At 32.5% G+C, this 21849-nt stretch overlaps 2 protein-coding genes and 2 long non-coding RNA genes across 4 annotated transcripts; 2 read left to right on the forward strand and 2 right to left on the reverse strand.

The window, feature by feature from the left end:
• Positions 1 to 590: 590 nt before the first annotated feature.
• LOC128178639 (uncharacterized) lies at positions 591 to 3372 on the forward strand. Its single transcript, XR_008242985.1, has 6 exons — positions 591 to 1190; positions 1892 to 1930; positions 2273 to 2347; positions 2805 to 2846; positions 2955 to 3026; positions 3164 to 3372. It is a non-coding gene; the product is annotated as an uncharacterized LOC128178639 (long non-coding RNA).
• On the reverse strand, positions 3369 to 5927 carry LOC128178638 (putative nuclease HARBI1). Its single transcript, XM_052845883.1, has 4 exons — positions 5194 to 5927; positions 4445 to 4634; positions 4136 to 4241; positions 3369 to 3557 (listed from the first exon to the last, which is right to left on the reverse strand). Exons 1-4 carry the CDS (start codon positions 5735 to 5737, stop codon positions 3369 to 3371), a joined length of 1029 nt encoding a protein of 342 aa, XP_052701843.1. The 5' UTR covers positions 5738 to 5927.
• A 354-nt stretch (positions 5928 to 6281) lies between these two features.
• LOC128178640 (uncharacterized) lies at positions 6282 to 9082 on the forward strand. Its single transcript, XR_008242986.1, has 3 exons — positions 6282 to 6321; positions 7283 to 7378; positions 8112 to 9082. It is a non-coding gene; the product is annotated as an uncharacterized LOC128178640 (long non-coding RNA).
• A 6907-nt stretch (positions 9083 to 15989) lies between these two features.
• On the reverse strand, positions 15990 to 17846 carry LOC128178576 (5-hydroxytryptamine receptor 3A-like). Its single transcript, XM_052845821.1, has one exon. It carries the CDS (start codon positions 17844 to 17846, stop codon positions 16620 to 16622), a length of 1227 nt encoding a protein of 408 aa, XP_052701781.1. The 3' UTR covers positions 15990 to 16619.
• Between the last annotated feature and the right edge of the window lie 4003 nt (positions 17847 to 21849).

Consider the following 21849-nt stretch of genomic DNA (forward strand, 5'->3'; position numbering starts at 1 on the left):
TTCGTTTCAGCACTAGTACAAAGATGGCAGAAAACCTCGTAAAGTTGTCAAATCGATTCAAACTTAATCTGGAGTGTGGAAAACTTTCGGATTACTTGTTTATGAAAAGTAGTGAATACAAGACGAAAGTAATTTGTAAATTGTTCAACGTTCAACGTTCATTTTAATTATAATGAAATCACTTTGAACATGTGGTAATACATAGACTGATTCAATAAATTTTAAGCCCTTATTCATGTTTTCATTAAGTTGCAATGTATCGTGATATGTATCATATCGCATCTCATGTATCGTGATTTGTACCAAATCTGCTAAGTAAAGTATCGTCCCAGCCCTGAAAAAATTCATGACTGTATTGAAGCTGTAGAATTTTTTTTTTGTTTAAATGTTTTTTGAATTAGGTTTTGCTGGAATCTTGTTTGGGTGGGGGTGGGGGGGCTAAGAATTAGAGGATTATGTGGTACATTCTCTGACAAAAAACAGGAATTAAAACAGTAGGCTTCATCTGAACACAACATTTTACAAAGCTTTGGCTAAAATAAATAAAAGAATTGGGTGATCAAGCCTTTCATTTTTGTTGTACACCTGGACCGGGTTGCTCAAAACACTGGTTAACTTTAACCACTGGTTAACTTAACCAGTGGTTAAAGTTAGTATCCACTGGTTTACTAACCAGTGGTCAAAGTTGTGTTGCTCAAAAAGAATTTAGCCAGTGGTTAACTAACCACTGGTTACTGTTGTTTAACCAGTGGTTAGTATCCCACAATGCACTTACTTTGTCCGTCTGTCAAACATGGCTGCCAAAAAAAGAAGTGAGAACTTTTCACCCGATGAAATTTTATTTATAATTGAACAAGTTGAGAAACATATCGATATCATCCAAAGTAAACAGACAAATCAGGTAACCAACGCAAAAAAAAATGACTGTTGGAGAAAAATTACCTAGTCTGTAAATGCCAGGGGAGGTGTCTGTCGGACCATCGAACAGGTGAAGGAAAAATATCGCAAAGCCTGTTCAAAGGCGAAGGGGGAGAGTGTGACCCAAAGGGTACACCAAAAAAAGACCGGCGGTGGACCACCGAAAGCCCCCCTCGATGCGGTGTCACAAAAGATTTTGGACCTGCACGAGGATTCCCCTAACTTCACCGGGTTTGTCGGCGGTGTGGAGGTTGGTGGATTGATCATTACAGGTAAAAAACTATTCACAACTTCAAGTATAGATTTCAAAATTTACCCATTTCAATGCCGTTGTCTTTCAACGAGAAAATTCGAAATGTATGGTAGATTTTCATTCTTTAATCAGTGATAATAATATTTAAATATGCGTAAGGAGATTCATTGAAATGATTTCATATTGCGGCCCTGAATTTAATTCACTCCACGAAATTGTTCACTAAATAACCGTAAAACCGCACAAACATCTTTCCTCTTCCAGTTTCCGTCGTGAAAACGCGTCTCTGTTTTGATGTGAATGTCATGGTCAACGAACGAACTGTATTCGCCCTTAGTGTATTTAGCTCCGCATACCAAAGATATAAAAATATGAATGTATACACAGCAATTTCTATGAAGTTTGTCAATCTGAAAAAAGGCAGTAAAATCAAAATTATTTTAAGAGTTAACAATAGAAACTTCACAAGACCGGGACACCCCCCAACCCACCCCCAAGTTTCCATGTTCAAGATGAAATAAAAGGAATTGGATATTTGTTTGTATGTGGGGTGGGGGTATTATCAAATAAGTAAACATTTAATGACAGTTAACATCCCTAATTTCATGTGAAAATGTATATTATCCATATTAATTTATAAACATTTATGAAATTTAAAAACAGTAATTTGTGTTGGCATAAATGTTTCTAAGATGTGAATTTTTTCTATTTTTTTTCCAGAGGCACCAAACTGTGAAGACAATGTGAATGAGACTCTCGGTAAGTTAAAACTTGCTCATTACATCAGGTGATGTTCAATCTTATATTTTTTACTCTATTTAACTCATGAAAAAAATATTGATATCAATGCTGATATGAAAAGGTACACTGCATTATCAAATATTGAAATTTGATTGATCATTGCTTTGTTATTGTTGATTTATATCTTATATATGACAATTGGCTTGTCCTTCTTTCTATAATAGTATAGAAAAAATTAAAAAAATGTAAAACATGACTATCATAGACTGTCTTAATTAAAAAAAACTGCTCACAAAATGTAATTAATAATTCATTATCTAATTATAGTGTACTTTAATTCGGTTATAAATAACATTTTAGATTCACAAAATTCACAGACTTATTTCAAGGATGTCAAATGTGCAAATTTGCATGAAAACACCACAGTATCTCCAGGTAAGCACACATTATATATCAAAACCTTATTACATTGTAATACACATTAATTTGACATAGTGATTTTTATGGATGTTCTGTGCAATTCCCAATGACATTTTTGAAATAGAATAGAAACTGACATTTACGCCAAAGTTGATATTAAATCATAGTCTTTATACCCCCTCCCCCATAATATTTTTTTTTTATAAAAATGTTTGTCATAATGATAAAAAAAAAATTATGTATTATACATGATTTTTTTTTTCACTTTATACTGCTCTGTAAATTTAGTGTACTACTATATAATTGCAGTCCACTTAAGCTTATATTTCAGAAATTATAAAAGAACAATTAACAGAGAGTGTTAATAGTTTATGTCGCATAGTTTGATAGATGAATATTGAATATAAGTTAATGATATGTACATTTTCACTGAACAAATTGATTTATACAAATATTGTTTTTTTGTTTCAAGATGCAGGTGAGACAATTATTTAACTTCCACAAAACCAGTCAGGTAAATATTTTTTTTTTTGATATATACATATAATTTTTTTTAAATGATATTCAATTCAACAAAATAATGTTTGAAACCCTCAATTGTCTGTTTTATCTATCTGAACAGGAACAGCTGTAATATATGATGTGGAAGTGACAGAAAGAGGGGCCAGGATAAATAAAAAATCACATTGTCATGGTAGGTTTATCTTATTTCATGTCAATTGTGTGTGTATAAATAAATAAATAAATGAATGAATGAATGAATGAATGAATAAAGAGAGAGAGGAGAGAGAGAGAAACTTTCATTAAATGATGCTTTAAATTTCATTGCAGATAAACAGAGGAAGAGAAAATGTGAAGAAAATGTATCTGATCTACAGAAACAAGTTCTACAAGCAGACCTGTGCAGAATCAAAGAAGAGACTGAACTCATTAAGCTGCAAAAAGAAAAAGTGTCACTGGAAATTAAAAAACTGAAATATGAAGTTTCACATTACAGTGTCCAAACAGAAAATGAGGTGTAATTTTATGAAACACATTAAAAGTAGTTATCAACGATGAACTGGCGAATGTTATCATTTCTAGGCTGAACAGCGACTCCTCCCAAGTCTTCTTCATCACAAGCAATGCCATTATCATCTTCAGCCATTGTTTCTTTTCTGTCCAAAGCTATATTATGCAATACAGCACAAGCCACTATGATTTTGGATACTCTCTCAGGTTTACACTGAATATAATAAAAATATTATGTAAACTGTTATTTACAGGCTGCAGTGGCGTCGGAAGCAAATTAAAAGTGGGGGGGGGGGGCTAGACTGATCCTCAGAAATATTGAGAGAAAAAAACCTAATTCCCCAAATCATGAAAATCCTAATACGTGTGTGTGTGTGTGGGGGGGGGGGGGGTATACCTATAGTTCCAATAAAAAAAAACCTTACCTACCAAAATTTTTTTTCCAAGATTAACGAAATTCTTAATCCGTGGTGGGGGGGGGGGAGCTAGTATGACCTTGACTCCAACTTCTCAATCTTTCAAACGTACATTACGGAACAATAATGTTTCCTGCGAAAAAAAAAGTGTGTGTGGGGGGGGGGGGGCTGAACCCTCCATTCTGCTATGTGCCTAATGGTTAGGTCTAACTTAGCAAAGAAAGTGGGGGGGGGGGGGGGGGCTAAGCCCCCCCTAGCCCCCCCCCTCCGGTTCCGACGCCTGTGACAGGTACAGTTTAAATATGTGGATTAATATCATAATTGATTTTTGATATCCATAATTCATTACAACTTTCATATTTAAAATTTTTGATACCTTGATTTCTCCATGTAAAACCATGAAGCGTCTTTTCCACCATCCAAAACAGCGTTCAATTACTGCCCTTGTTCTTGTATGGGCTGCATTGTAGTTTTGTTGAGCTCTTGAAATATACCGGTATGTGTAATAGTTCATGTGTTTATGTAATTTCAATGCCAAAGATTTCTTTTCATAGATTTTAATCTCTCTCTCTCTCTCTCTCTCTCTCTCTCAGTTTGGCATTGAAGTGGATGTGGAAAAATTTATTGCAAAAAATGATTAGATACGATATGCTAATTATTTATTTTACATGTGTCTGATACTTACTGATTTACTGGTCGTAAGAAGGGGGTGACGAGGTATCGTCCACAGGCGTAGCCACTGTCGCCCAGTAAAACCCCATCAACATCAATCCCTCGGTGATGTACCTCAAGGTCGATTCCAACATTGGATCCTCGGAAAATGAAAGAATCATGGTTTGACCCTGGCCACTTGGCAACTATGTTGGTGAAACGGCCTGTAAAGAAAGTGTAGGGATTAGTCGATTAGTTAATAGAGAGAGAGAAAGAAAGAAAGAGAGAGAGAGAGAGTTTTCTACAATTGTACAATTAAATTGCTTTTATTAAATTATTGACATTACAAGTCATTTTCTTTCAAATAATAATGCAAACCCCGCCTTCACCCAAACAGCAAGACATCATCGATATAAATGACTTTACGTTAGGCCGAAAGAAAAAGTTGTGTGTTTAGGGTAACCCGACCTAACCTATAAAAATGCCCCTATCCTACCATTTTTAGATGTAAATTTTTATCCGATTGTGAATTTTATATCATTTCAATAAAAAAATCCGTTTTTAAATGTGACACAAACAAACATTCTTAGGATTCATGCAGAAAAAAATATGATAAAATAAAAAAAGATCCCTACCTACCTAACCTAATTTTTTCATCAGTGTTACCCTAAACACACAATTTTTTTATAGGTCTTACGATTTGTAGTGTTAAACCTGTAATATATAATCATATATATTCATTTCAAATATATTAGGATATATTAAAATATATTGCTTATTCACCTTCATGATCACAGATGGCCTGGGTGTTGATTGAATGGAATCCTTTGCGGTTTACATAAACTGATTCATGCTCAGAAGGGGCAATAATTCTGACATGAGTGCCATCAACCGCGCCGATTACAGCCGGAAATCCAGAAATACCATAGAACCTCTTCTTGATTGCCATCTTTTCCCTGGTGGTAGAGGGCCACTTGATGAACTTGGGAGAAACATCAGTTAAGGCCTGCGAAACATCGCGCACACTTCTTGATACACTTGACTTGTGAAAACCAAGGGTATCACCCACAGTTTTCATATTATCACCTGTGGCAAAGTACCTTAAAGCGATTTCTACTTGGTTTATAGCGGACAGGGAATGACTCCTCATGGTGGGGCGGCATAACTCTGGTTCTATAAGATCTGTTATGAATCTTACCGATTCCATAGAAAACCGGTACCTTTCTTTGTATTCCGCCTCGTCAAAATTATGACTGAAATGTCTGTAAACTCGCTGTTTCTTGTGTCGTCTGCCAAAGTTTAGGTCAAACAACAACCTAGCAGCCATGTTTAACCACTGGTTAAAAGACTTAACCCAGCTTTGTAGAATGGTTAACTTTAGCCAAAAGTTAACCACTGGTTAAGCAATTTAGCCAGTGGTTAAGTTTTGAGCAACGTAGTTTAACCACTGGTCAAAATTTAACCACTGGATAAGGGATTTAACCAGTGGTTAAAGTTAACCAATGTTTTGAGCAACCCGGTCCTGATTTCCACACCTAAAACTCATGATGTTCTGTATACCTTACTGATTTTTTTTTTTTTGCATGTTTGAATGTAATATTGCTGAGACATAACTTACATATATTTGATAAGCATAAATGTTGTGTCTGGCTTGTATATTGATATATATTTAATCATTTGTACACATCCAAAATTTTTGTTAATTGTATTATACAGGCTTATACTGTAATGTACATGTGGAGCATATTGAGAGGAGTTATCTCAATATCAGCAACTATATAATTGTATGGCCTTGGTATGATATTTTGTGAATGCATACTTTCAGATTGCTGTGCATGATGGATACTCCCATGGAATTTCCCTAGGATTGTAGTGAAAAATGAAATCTGATGATGGAAACCAAATATTGAAGTAAAACTTTTTAAAGAATTAACAACTTAGACCACACCAATAAAAATTTTTGTTTGCATGGTTCGACACTAACCTTAGTCCGTTAGTCACAGACTAATAGATTTTCTTACGGATTAACAAAATTTCTGTCTAGTCAGTCCGGTCAAACTGCTTAAAAAATGTGTAAATTAACGATGTGTGATTGTCGACATTTTAATGGAAAACCCTGACTGTATTTTTATTATCTAGCATATGATACATTGCAGTGATTATAGAGTTACCGAGCAAAACAACAGAGGTATGCAGGATATTATGGGTGACTTGATTATTTCTTTGCCGTAAGGGGATGTCCGAGAAAATTAATAGGTTACAAGCACACGTGTTCACAACAACAGCTTCGAAAGGGACGCTTATGTGTTTTTAAAAAATATAGGTGAAACGAATCTCCTGTGAGTTGTTTAATTTAAATGAATTGTTTTACGTTAAATAATTTGTGATAAATTGCTTATTATTTTAAACAGATTTTTAAAGAACTTAGACAATGAAAAGAACAAGGTAGCTCATAGCCTGGATCTAATTTGCATAGATCTATTTATAACATCTGTAATGGCGGCATACACCCAGTACACAGAGATAGTGAATACGCAGCTCATTGCTATGTACTGCATAGCACAATACAACTAAACATGTGCAACACCTGTAAGAAAAACATTATAGTGTATATTATGCACCCCTTTCTTACAAATGCTATTTAAAAACTCCATACTATATATAAGGCAAATTCGGTAATGCTTTTTAATTTATTTCTGACGGGCACATAAAATTGCCTGCGGACTAGTTAAAATGAACAGGCACTAGTCCGGCTGGACTAATGCATCAAACAGTTAGTGTCGAACCCTGTGTTTGTCAGATCCCGCGCTCTTGTATTTAAATAAAACTTTACAAATAATATTCTAATTTTTGTTGCATTGTTATATTTTAGATGCAATAAACAGATATTTCCTGTCTATGCAAGATAAAGGAAGGAGAGAGTAGATTCTTTCAAGAAAGGAATGGATCTGTATCAAAGGAAACAAGGGTATGCCCAATTATATGCACTGCATGTTTTGAGAGTCTAGACCATACATATGTTCAAATGTCCCTGTTTACAACTGCCAAACTCATGAACTTGTATTAAAGTTCTAATTTATGCTGTATTATATACAGTGACTGTTCTATTGATTTAACTTATCTTTTAAGATTAATAAGGAGTTTTGATGTATAAATCGCATTTGCAGATAAGGCAAGAATTAACAGAAATGTAAATACTTGTTATTATGCCCCCTTCAGACAAGGGAGGGAATACTACATTGCTGTTGTTGATCGGCCGGTCCACCAACAATTTCCTTTAACGCAGAGGTTGCTCCTATTGATATGAAATTTGACACACAGATTCATCATAATAATATTTTGGTCAAGTTTGATTTAGAGTCTAATTGAGCAATTTTTGACAGAGTTATGCCCCTTGGATATTGGAAAATCCCAATTATTTGCTTTTTCGTTCATTTCTCCAAGGAAGAAGGGGACAACTGTGTTTCACAAATATCTCTTGTTTTTAGAAATATATAGTCTCATAACTGCAATAGTGTGTGCAGACAAATTTTCATGATGCACAAATGCCTGTTACTCCTCTTTCAAAAAACAATGATTTAATGCTTAAATAAATTGTCTGAGGAATTTAAAAGAAAAGCCTGAACATTTTACAATGTTGGCTTTTTAAAGACAATATATGTTTATAAACATGTGTATTTTTGTGTGTATATATGTTGTAGAAAATGGAAGTTATACTATAGACAGGCTGTCAGGCTGTATTTAAACAAAAGACCTCCTGGGATGAGGAGAAAAAGAAACAAGTAGAACCTGTATTTCTTGTCGAGTACTTGATGATGTCATCAGAATATGAAAATGATTGGGAAGATGACACAATATATGAAATCACATCTCTAAAGTGGCGCTCTGACGAATGTTTAATTGGACACCAAAAGTTCTGCTCTGAAATCCAAATGTTAAAAAAGGCAAAGTATAAGACGTATAAGGACCAACAATGAATCATCTAGAGACAAACCAGAAAATATATCAAATGAACAGAAATGGGCCATTTGAGATTTTTAAAAGAGTTGCAACTGTCATGTATAATTAGCTCACCTGAGCTGAAAGTTATTATATGGTTTTACTGATATGCAAGCATTTTGACATATACATTGTTGATTGTATGAAATTGTTAACTCCGTCCCATGGACAATTTTTGTTCCTCGCTAGAGGTTCATATTTTGATGTAGGTTTATTATCCATGTATAAAGAGTTGTTTAACACTTCTTGAGAACTGCAAAGCTCAATATGTGGTATGACTATAAAATCATTGCAAAATAGCTTGATGTATTGTTGTAGTATGATGAACCTAAAAATATCCTGGGTATTTTTTTAAATACAGGATCTGATATTACTTGTTCAACTCATACTGTTATATAAAAGAATATTCATTGTGTATTTTTTTATTGTTGAATTTTTTTTTATGCTGATCAATTACAGATTAAATTTGGCCATTATGATTATCAATTTTTGTCATATTGGCATGTAACCAAGTCATACTTTTTTTTATCTCAATTTATTTACAAATATGTTTAAGTTTATTTCCAGTAATTAGTGCATACATCTCTATAGCATAATAGAACTGAAGACAATAGGAAGTTATTTATTTTTAAAGGGAGCTCTGTTGGCAGTTAGTTGCAGATCTTGATACCCAAGTAAGAAAGGTGGCGTCTCTGACCGATCCTTTTGCTCTTGCTTGTGGGCGAGTGAGGCTTCCCTGTCAAAGGCTTGTATAAGTTTAAAATCATATTATATAAATAGTGCCTGTTAGGGAGGGTAACAGTTGAAATTGACACCCCGAGAAAACCATTGTCAACCGACGCGAAGCGGAGGTTGACAATGGTTTTCGAGGGGTGTCAATTTCAACTGTTATCCTCCCAAACAGGCACTATTTATTTTGTTATACTGAATGTCTTTTTTAAAATTTTTAAGAAAATTTTACTGCTTTTATATAGGAATAACGTGAATTCTACAGCGAACCGTACGCGCATAATTTTCGCGCATGTAACATTTTTTAATGTTACCCGTTGCCAAGTGCGTTGCTAACGCTGAGGGTAATAGTAAATATTATTAACTGCGTCTTAACCAATCAGATTTCAGTATTTAACATGAAAGTATAACAAATCAAATTATAAACTAAACACATATGAGTGATATAAAGTGGTTATTTTAATGAATATTTTATCATAATTTGTTTCTTTTGTTCTAAGTAAAGAGTTAAAGACTAGATTTTTGATAATTTATTGAGTAAAGAGTAGTTTTTATGGACATCTAGGCAGTTATACAGGACTTTTTGTATGTATATCTTTCAGAGCTTGTTCCTGAAACTTGGACATAGACTAGAAAATTTACGGAAAAAATACAATTTTTATCTCAAGTTATTTTAATCTACATATTTGTACAAGTTTCACTTATATAATTTATTAGCTTAATTAGCTCTATAGTGAACAAAATTTGTTGTTAAAAATATACAGGAGACAATGCAAGAGTATTTTGAAAGGGCTTTGCTGGCAGTAAGTTGCAGATCTTGATACCTAAGTAAGAGAAAGGTGGTGTCTCTGAACGATCCTTTTGCTCTTGCTTGTGGGCGAGTGAGGCTTCCCTGTCAGTTTCTTACAGACGCAAGGAATAAACAAACAAGACTTGATAAGACATTTCTGAGTAAAATAATGGGGAACTGTTTTCTTTTTATGATAAGTAAGATTGATTTGAATATTTATAGTGTCATAACTATATTTTACATTCTGTACATGCATATGCCAGGTCTTATTTCAGACCTTAATAGGATAGACTAGAAGAATTTTTATTGAAAGTGAATTTTAAGCAGGAGACAATGAAAGAGTATTTTGAAAGGGCTTTGCTGGCAGTAAGTTGCAGATCTTGATACCCAAGTAAGAGAAAGGTGGTGTCTCTGACCGATCCTTTTGCTCTTGCTTGTGGGCGAGTGAGGCTTCCCTGTCAGTTTCTTACAGATGCAAGAAATAAACAATACTTGATAAGACATTTCTGAGTAAAATATTGGGGAAACTGTTTTCTTTTTATGATAAGTAAGATTGAGTTGAATTTTAATAGTGTCATAACTTTTTTAAATTTTGTACATGCATATGCTTGATCTTATTCCAGACCTTATTAGGATAGACTAGAAGAATTTTATTGAATTTCCATGATTTAAATTTACCATTTTGCCAAATTTTGATAATCAATTATTGTTTGCATTGGAAGTTTGTGTTAATTAAAATTACTTTATATACGTTCCAAAATGTTAACTGAATAGTCTGGTCATTAGAATATGTATTTTCCTTTTCTGTATAATAAATTTTCAATATTATAATGTAAAACCTAAGGAATTATTTTTAAAATCACATGAAGTGTTTAAAATTAGAGATGCACATGTACATCCTATTATTGAACAATTTGTTCATTCAATTTAGTATAATTTGGTATTTGTATGCATCATATACCGGTATATAAATATATAGAGTTTTTTCAATGCTATTACATATAATATGATTGTTAATATATATCTTCTCTGAAGTGGTTTTCATGGAAACTCTTATCTATTTGCAGTTATGAACTATAGAGTATGTATGTAGTATGTATGTTTCTATGAAAACATGCTATTTTCAAAATACATGTACTAGGAAAGAGAATTTGTGTGTGCGTGTGTATGTATTTTAGTGACCAGTAAATAAGTAAAAAAAATTTGATTACTTCAGTATTGTCAACTTTCAACAATTCCTTTTCTTTATCCACATGCATTTAATATATAGAAAAACTGACTTTGTGTTGTAATTTATGTTGTATATGAAAATACGCAAGTTAAGCTAGAATTTGTTATTTGCAGACCATGCAGCAATTTTTATGGGTCTGTTTCAGTTGTGTGTTTTTTTCCTACTAGTCCATATAGATTCCATTATTTCCATTTAATGTGTATTAGCCTGCATTTGCTTAAGTCAAATGTGCATTTCACAATTCCAAATTTGGACATTTTACCTAAGTATTTTTTAAGAACTATATCAGAAATTGTAATGGCATCCATTCCATATGTATCTTGATCATGACGTATGTATTGTAATTTTCTAAATTGTGACTTTTATGCTTAAAACTTTCAAATGTTTTGCTCTGTAAGAATACATGTATTTATTTTTTTACATCATTGAGACTTTAACATGCAATAAAATCGAATCTTAAGTGGACTTGTGTGTGATTTTAATTTTCAAAAATGATAGCAAAAACAATTTCAAAGAAAACAACTGGATGTTTGAAGTTATATAAAGATGTATGCGGTGGTATAATTATTTAATTAAACGAAAATAATAATGACGTAAAATATATACAATTCCATTTTATATTGGCAGGGTTAATCAAAACATTATCGTCGCATAAACAAGAGGTATAATGTAAGTTGATAAAAGCGTTTATTTGAATGTTTTAGGAAGTTTAAGATATCCGTATATAATTTAATTTTTGACAGTTTATAATGTAAAATGTAAATTAAACGAGAACAAATAATGAATTAAAATTCAACATTAAATTTTATTAACCAAACAAATTTAATATATCCATTAAACTTAATTTTTTTAGCATGTTTAATGAAAATTATGTTTTATATACAAGATGTATAATGTTAGTTTACGGAACACTTAAATCTGTACGTATGAGTAAGTTTACAATTTTTCCGACATTATTAAATTTGTTCTTTTACGGAATCCAGTAAACTCATATTAAATGCTAATTATTTTTAAACGTTTTCGGGCACACAATATGTAATACTACATACTTAAATTTTAAATAATCGTAACGTTTAAATTGCATTTAAGGTGAAATTAAACGCGACTTTTCGTGCAGTGCACAATTCATATTTTTTCTCCTTCCCAACTTCGCAGCTTATAAAGCGATGATTGTTCAAATCTATTTAAAACCACATAAAAGCATGAAAATTTTAAATTCATTTTTGTCTTAAACGAACTAAGAATGTATTAATAAACGTTAAAAACGTTGTTCTAACCCAGGTTATTATGTTTAAGTATAAGGTCGCTAGCTTTAAATTTGAATTTAATTCAGTCATTATTTAAATTTCAGTTCTTATGTGGAGTAAAGAATATCTTTTGGCATTAAATTAGGAAAACAAAATTATAAAAACGGATAATTACAAGAATTTATACATTTTTGAAATCCTATTTTAACATTCTTTACACTGAATGTACATTTCAGCCAACAATAAACAGTCATATAATTTATTGTACCATAGCTTGGCGTGTTTTCTATTTTCTCGTCAGTACTCTCTCTCTCTCTCTCTCTCTCTCTCTCTCTCTCTCTCAATGATGGATGGACAGATGGATGGATGTATTTGTGTATTACTTTGACGCTATAAGAGGAATACATTTTACTATCAATTTTATCTGAAAGTTCAAGAAATCGACAGTTTTTTTTTCAAAGTGCGTTGATATTGTCGATATCTACGCACTTTGAAAAAAATTTTTTTTTTCAAAGTGCGTTAAGATGGTCCCAAATTATACGCACTTTAAAATTTTTTTTTCAAAGTGCGTAATTTTTCAAAGTGTGTAGTAACATACGTGTCATTTTGTATGAAAATTATATATGTTTAGGCCTTCAAGAACAGGACAATGCCTTTTTAATCACTTAGAACAGCTGTCGAACAGCGCGGCTATTACAGACTTATTTTGAAAATTTAAAAGTCTGAAAAAATATGAAGGGAATGTATGTTACATTCAACAAACTGGGAGATTCTTTTTAATTGACGTTTATTTTATTAAAAAAAAAAGAAAACAACGTCAATGTGTTTCCATAGAGAGAGGAGTTCTAATCATTGACTGAAATTTTCTTGTTATGAAATACCCGGTAGATCTCAAGCCGACTGATAAAAATAAGGTATCCCATTTTGAGGCAAAGTTACAACCTTTATGTGCAAGATTCAAACTTTTTCTCAACAAATGGTTGTAGAGAGATCACCATAGAACTCCCTTCATGTTTGTTCAGATACATGTATTTTAATCTTCAAAATAAGTCTGTAGCTTCGCAGTTCGACAGCTGCTCTAAGCGATTAAAAAGACATGGTCCTGTTCTTGTGTTCACACTTTTCAAACAAAATGACATGTAGAATTTCATATTTATTGCTTTTATACCTTTGGCAACATTTTTGGCCTGTTTTGGGCAGAAATAAGCCAGTTCAGAAAATGTAAATGTTAAGATTCTTAATCTCAAATGTACACGATGGCCTAACACCCCCTTTAACAAATCAAATGTAACGTCAGGTGCATGTGCCTTGAACTGCTGAATATTTTACCTCTCATATACGTTCAGTGAAAGAGTGATGGACAACAACTCTGCATAGGAGGTTATTATTTCAGGGTTCAAATAATTGTTCTAAGAAAATGCTTCATAGATTTTAAATACATCTTATAACAAATGAAATTTTGCGTTTTGAGTCATTGTGAAATTTCGTTGCTCCGTGCCTTAAATGTTATCAGCAAACATTTCATTAATACGGGAAGTGGCTAAGATGATATGCAATCAAGCAATTATATGTTTCTCATTTCGCAATGGAGAAGAAAACAAATAAAGAAGAATCATCAACGATGAATTACAATGATTGATTTTTTCGCCCTATTAATTTTATTGCAGTCAACAAAATTATTATACTTTTGTGCACGTCATTGGAAAAAGCGCGTCTCTCTTTTATTTACATTGCTAGTCGGTCACTCATCATGGGATTTCCTTTTTCATTATTTTAATTAAAACTGTAGTACTATTTCCAAAGTAAAACTTGATAAGATCTATGGCAAACCCATCAATTTTAAGTTGCATTTCTACATCCTTTCCAATTATCTATCAGATGTTCTCTGTTGACATCATTATTTTGATACATGTCATTAGACGAAAAAATTTAGTTTAAAATGTACACGTACATATAAACATAATTTTATACGTTCAAACGTTATCAACTTAAGAGAGGAGATTAGTATATAATTTTTTCTTTTTAAAATATTATTTAATTTTCTTTTTATATACGTATATGTTGTTGGTTCTTATGATTAGAGAAACTCGACGCGTTGTTTATAAGACTGAGGGACAGGACACTTAGAGTTAGAATTTTTAAAAATATTTTTCACAGGATGAACCTCTGCCATTCAGTTAACTGAAATGTGACTGAACGGTAACTGAAAGGTGACTGACATAGCTGTGCCATTCAGTCACCTTTCCAGATCTTTCAGTTAACATTCAGTTGACTGAATGGCAGAGGTTCATCCTGTGTTTTTTAAATTGGAGTACTAAGTGGCAAGAAGTTTCCCCCAAGAAAAGTTACGGGGATCACCTAAAAATACGTGACTGCATATATGTAACATAGTTAACCAATTCTTTCATATGTAAAAAAAAAATCGTTGAACTCTATATGTGTTAAACAAACGATTCCATACTTTAATCTGTAAATACTACAAATATTGTTAATTCGATCCGCAAACCCCACAAAACATTTATCTTATCATCATCACGATAAGAAAAACAACCTTTTTTATGATAGGTATATTGTCCATGATTTTCAATTTCTTAGAACCCACTATTGTCAAAATAGAACTTATTTTACCCCCATAAGGAATGAAAGACAGTGCAGCATGTAATACTAAATTGCGGTCTTTAATGAGAAATAAATTGACACAAGTTCAAAACGACATCCGCAATCCATTTGGTTTTTAGCTCACCTGAACCGGTTCAAGTGAGCTTTTCTGATTACTTGTTGTCCGTCCGTCCGTCTGTCTGTAAACGTTTCACACTTTTGACTTCTTCTTTAGAACTTCTTGGCCAAATTTAACTAAACTTGGTACAAAGCATCCTTATGTGAGGGGGATTCTCAACTGTCAAAATAAAGGACAAAACTTTTTTTTTTTTAAAAGGGAGATAATAGAAAACCAGTGAAAATAGGGCGGGTGTCACCAGAAACGTCAATATTTACACCAAAGCTAGAATATATAGTTAGAATTTTAAATTGTTAAAATTGTGAATCCAAGACTAATACTGGGGCCCCAAAAGGGGTTCAAAGTTTGACAAAGAAACATTTAGGGAAATGTTTAAAAATCTTCTTCTCTAGAACTACAATGCCCCAATTTGTGAGATTACTATTCAAGCATTCTCATACAATATAGATTCAAGATTGTAAAAATCGTGACCCCCGGACTAATACTGGGGCCCAAAGAGGGGTCCAAAGTTTAATATAGAAATATATAGGGAAAATGTTTAAAAAATTTCTTCTCAAAAACTACAATGGTACAATTTGTAAGATTACGCACGCATTCTAAGAAAAGATAGATTCTGAATTGATTAAATCGTGATCTCCCGACTTATACTGGGCCCAAGAAGGGTCTAAGTTTAACGTACAAATATATGGGGGAAATATTTAAAAACTGCAATAAAATGATACAAGGAACTGTTGTTAAGGTGAGCAATGTGGCCCATGGGCCTCTTGTTTTTATGCCAATTTTACATACAAAAATGAATCAAAACTTAAGAAAGAGAATATCATAACCAATTTATTATTGCGTTAAAATATGTTCTTTTAATAACAAAAAAAAGTTTTGGTAATGCTAATTAACTTATATTCAATAGAGTATGTTTGTAAAATCAAATCAGTCAAGAAATGCGCCATGCAATATAAACATTCCTTTTCACATTTTGCTCTCCTTAATTTTTTCGTTTTAACATGTTTATAATAACACCCCAAAAATTACTTAGATATCTTTTATGCTATAAATCAGAGCAATTTGATTAAAAGACATTCTTGCACAGAATGCTTACGTTTATATTTACTCTTGCAGTGATATACAAAGATAGTTTGGTTGTCATATTATGTTTCATAATTCAGAGGATATAACTGAGTAATAAGAAATGTTTATCATTTTATGTGCATTCTAAGTTCATATTCAGTTTGACCAGTCTTAATTTTTTTTCAATCAAGTTGTTTTTAATAATAATACAACAGCGCATTTTTTAAAAAGATATGTTTAAAGCTTCAACTCTATGAATAAATATAATATATTCAACTAAAAGCAACATATTACACTTAACTTGATGAAAATTGTTTAAACCATCCGAGATATGTTAAAATTTGTAAATACATGACATTATTTGCTAGTTAACTTAAAAATGCATGATAAATATATTCATTTTTGTTCAGTTTATAATTCAAAAGCAATGAATGTCATAAAAAATATTGTTACTAATAGAAAAAATACAGCATATATATTTTTGAAAATGTTATCCAGAGTACAAGATAATGTTTTGTAGTCGATATGGAATTTTTGCTTTTTTTCATTGTCTACATGGACATCTACAGGAGTTACTTCAGTCACAACATTACGGGTTTTGATCTTCTGACCCTTCATTATTCTTACTACCATTCTAGCTGTGAAGGACTTCGGAGACTGACCCTCGACTGTAAAATGAATGTCGGAGATGATTATCACGGTCAATGTGATCAGAGAACTGTAGACCAACACAGTGAACATGTAGATTGAGAACAAGGAAATTGTCAGACTAGATTTTGGAATGTAGTCTGTGAGTAGAGACAGAAACACAGTAAACGAAAGCAACACAGTGATGGCGTAAGACACTCGCTCGCCTGATTCAACCGGTAACATAAAGACGAACAGATTGACAATGGCTAGAAATATTACGGGAGCAAATATGTTCACCATGAAGAAGGAATGGCGTCTTTGAAGTTTTACCATTATTTTAAAAACTGATGAATACATTATTTCATCAGTTTCAACTGAAGTCTGCAAGGAGAGAAGTATCCAAATTGGATTCTCTTCAAACAAGTGTTCTGACACATGGTTTGCTTCAAATATTTCTTCAAAAAATGACGTTAAAGTTATTATAGTAATGTAGCACGTTTGAGTGTCGAATGGAAAGTACCTCGAATTAGGCGAACAGAGCGTGGAAGAACGAACTCCGACTGTATATGTTGAGGTTCCATCATACACATATAACACACTGCGAGAGTTGTCCGCGTCAATGGAAAAGGTGTCAAACGCATTAGGACCAAAAAGACGGGGTGCCCACACTTTGGACGAGGGAATACGAAGGGCGGAAATATTGTGAAATGACGCAGGATTCCATCTTATGAGTTCGTCAGTCCAAGAAAGTTCGAGACCGAGGGACATACTTAAGGTTCCTCCTATCTCATCATAATTGATTATAGCCTTTGGAACGACGGCCACAGAAATCGTTACAGGTTTCTTATGATACAAAACTGGATGTATATCTTTGGAGTAATTTTGCAAAAGCAAGTTATGAAGATGCTTTGTTACTTGGTAGAAATTCGAACCTAAATTTCCATCACCCACTGAATATTCTAAAACATACAGCAAAAGTCCGAAGAATGTCTTCTTGATCAAATTCATCTTGGAATGAATGTTCAAGCCTTGCTTCAGACTATTAACTAAACGACAGTGAAGTATCAATTTATTTAATAGGTATCCATTATCATTGATTACATTCATCAAGCAAAAGGATTATTTGTTTAAGAGGAAAAACTATTCAGCCTAAAAAAACCGTACTTTTTGGCGATAATTAAAACCCCCCACATTTATTAAGTTCAGCAGTGTGTCACAAAAAACTGTAGTACCTTTGGGAGTAGTTGCTTGGTTGGTGTTCTGTAACAAACAATTCGATGTAAAGATAAGAAGTTTTTTCATCCAGGATCCAGTATATAGTGACGCACTCGGATCTTGTGACAATAATCGACCCGGTCCAGTTGAGGTACATTACAGGTTACTTAGTAATCATATCAATAACTGACAATAACTAATAACTAATTGAGTAGATCAACCATTTAAAGATATTTATAATAAAAAAGTTGTTTGTTTCGTAAAATTTGTTTGACCTTAACTAGATAGATATTTCGTTCATCGCCGTTGAATGTGTGAATATATACGAAGCAGATAATAGAAACTATTTTCTTTAGGCAAAATAGGTTTTATAGTGACAAAAGATTTTAGTAACTTTTTTAAACATTTTGTTCTTGAAATAGTTAGAAATGCAATTACAATAATAAAACTAGACACGATCTCGTTGCGAGCAACGAGGAGGTCTTCCGTGCGATTTTTTGAAGGTTATATGACCTTGACTTTGATATTTGACCCTTTATCTCCTTATTGGGGCAACAAAAAAAAATTGATGGTTGAATTTTATTAGGAACATCATTCTCAGCATTTTATTCTATATTGATTTTCAAAATAATGTTTTTTAAAATATTTGTTCTGTTTGAGGTATGTTATCAAAGTTTGGTACTTCTGGCCCCTTAAAACCCATTAAAACCCCTTAATACGGAACACATGATAAAATAATTATAATATGTTGTTAAATAAATGTGAGATGAACATTTTTGCTTCCTAAACATATAACAAAACATTTTTCAGTAAAGTGCCATGGAAGAAAGACTTTTTGGTCCCTAAATTGAAGGGCCAGTCCCTTTTTCTTGGCATCATACGAAAGTTCTTTTGATATTAAACATATTTTGTTCAACAAGTGTTTAAAAATTCTTTGCCGTTTTTGAGCTATCTGGGATATGACGTTTTAGGGGCCGACCCCTAATCTCCTTATTGGGGCCAGATAACGAAAATTTTATGATTGAATATTGTTTAAAACATCATTCTAAACATCTTTTATTCTATATTGCTTTTTAAAATATTTGTCCTTTTTGAGATATATTCGATCGAAGTTTTGGACTTTTGGCCCCTTAAAACCCCTAATTACGTAACGCATAATAAAAAATTTATAATGTATAGTTTAATAAGTAAAAGATGAACATTTTTGCTTCTTAAACATATGACAAAATATTTCTCAGTAAAGTGCTATGGAAGACAGACGTTAGAGCCCTTTTGGCCCCTAAATTGAAGGGCCAGCCCCTTTTTCTTGGCAACATACGAAAGATCTTTTGAAATTAAACATATTTAGTACAACAAGTGTTTAAAAATTCTTTGCCGTTTTTGAGCTATCTGGGATATGATATTTAAGGGGCCGACCCCTAATCTCCTTATTGGGGCCAGATAACGAAACTTTTATGATTGAATATTGTTTAAAACATCATTCTAAGCATCTTTTATTCTATATTGCTTTTTAAAATATTTGTCCTTTTTGAGATATATTCGATTGAAATTTTGGACTTTTGGCCCCTTAAAACCCCTAATTACGTAACGCATAATAAAATTTTTATAATGTATAGTTTTATTAGTGAAAGATGAACATTTTTGCTTCTTAAACATATGACAAAACATTTCTCAGTAAAGTGCTATAGAAGAAAGACTTTAGAGCCCTTTTGGCTCCTAAATTGAAGGGCCAGCCCCTTTTTCTTGGCATCATACGAAAGTTCTTTTGAAATTAAACATATTTTGTACAACAAGTGTTTACAAATTCTTTGCCGTTTTTGAGCTATCTGGGATATGATATTTAAGGGGCCGACCCCTAATCTCCTTATTGGGGCCAGATAACGAAACTTTTATGATTGAATATTGTTTAAAACATCATTCTAAGCATCTTTTATTCTATATTGCTTTTTAAAATATTTGCCCTTTTTGAGATATATTCGATTGAAATTTTGGACTTTTGGCCCCTTAAAACCCCTAATTACGTAACGCATAATAAAATTTTTATAATGTATAGTTTTATTAGTGAAAGATGAACATTTTTTCTTAAACATATGACAAAACATTTCTCAGTAAAGTGCTATAGAAGAAAGACTTTAGAGCCCTTTTGGCCCCTAAATTGAAGGGCCAGCCCCTTTTTCTTGGCATCATACGAAAGTTCTTTTGATATTAAACATATTTTGTTCAACAAGTGTTTAAAAATTCTTTGCCGTTTAAGAGCTATCTGGGAAAGGACATTTTAGGGGCTGACCCCTCATCTCCTTATTGGGGCCAGATAACGAAAATTTTATGATTGAATATTGTTTAAAACATCATTCTAAGCATCTTTTATTCTATTTTGCTTTTTAAAATATTTGTCCTTTTTGAGATATATTCGATCGAAGTTTTGGATTTTTGGCCCCTTAAAACCCCTATTTACGTAACGCATAATAAAAAATTCATAATGTATAGTTTAATTAGTAAAAGATGAACATTTTTGCTTCTTAAACATATGACAAAATATTTCTCAGTAAAGTGCTATGGGAGAAAGACTTTAGAGCCCTTTTGGCCCCTTATTTAAGGGACCAGCCCCTTTTTCTTGTTATCAAACGGAAGATCCTGTAAATATAAATTTTATTTGCTCTATATGTTATGGTAAAATATTTTCAGGAAAGGAGATAAAGAACGAAAACCATTAAAAATTACGTCGTTTTTTTAAACTCGATTTTCGGGTCCAGGCGAGCTTCGACGCCTTTGAAGCCAGACAACCACAAATGCCTTTAAACACATCTACAATCTTTTGTCTACAATCCCTGAAAATTTAAATTCAATATCTTTTTTCGTTTAGGAGGAGATAGCAGGACAAAATGACCCTCTAAAAATCACTAAAACGTCAATATCTCCCGAACGGAAATGACGTCATTAAAATAAAAAATTATATATAAGGTTTTTATCAATATCTACAAGATCTGAAATTTTCACGAAAATCGGTCAAGTCGTTTTCAAAAAATCGCTTGTACAAAAAAGCGTAAGAAAAAAAAAATAAAAGGGAAAAAGAAACAAAGCAATAACAATAAGGTCTTCCGTTGGAAACGGAAGACCTTAAATACATTATGCAGAAGATAGGAAAACCTCCATATTAAAATGTTTTGATGAAGGGTCCAATGCACGTTATGATAACTCCCTCCTGATTCGAAAAAAATGTCCTCAAAATAAAAGGTATGGTAGAGTGTAAATAAGTAGTGGAAGGTAATGTTATATCGAACAAGGTAACAGTTAAATAAAGTAATGCTTGAATATAAAAAAAGAAAAAAAAAGAATTGGGCATCAATAGTTGATGCTGGGAATAAAAATATCAACATTTGATGCTGGGAAGAAAAAAATCAACATTTATGGTAAAATGAGGACATCAGTGGTTGGTGCTGAAAAAAATTGAATCTATGATGATTCGAGAATTGGGCATTAGCTTTTGATGGGGTAAAAAAAATCGACATCTATGGTGATGTGAGAGAAGAACATCAGTGGGTAATGCTGGGTGAAAAAAATATCGTCACCATCTCAGTAGATGTAATGAAAATAGAACATCACAGTTGATGTTTGAAAAAATATTCAACATCCAAGTAAATGTGAACATAGAGCAGCATAGAACGATAGTCAACATCTAAATAGACGTGAAAATAGAACATCACAGTTGATGCTTGAAAAAATATTCAACATCCAAGTAAATGTGAACATAGAGCAGCATAGAACGAAAGTCAACATCTTAATAGATGTGAAAATG

This window comes from Crassostrea angulata, chromosome 3 (genome assembly GCF_025612915.1).
Source record: "Crassostrea angulata isolate pt1a10 chromosome 3, ASM2561291v2, whole genome shotgun sequence".
Taxonomy (NCBI): Eukaryota; Metazoa; Mollusca; class Bivalvia; order Ostreida; family Ostreidae; genus Magallana; species Magallana angulata.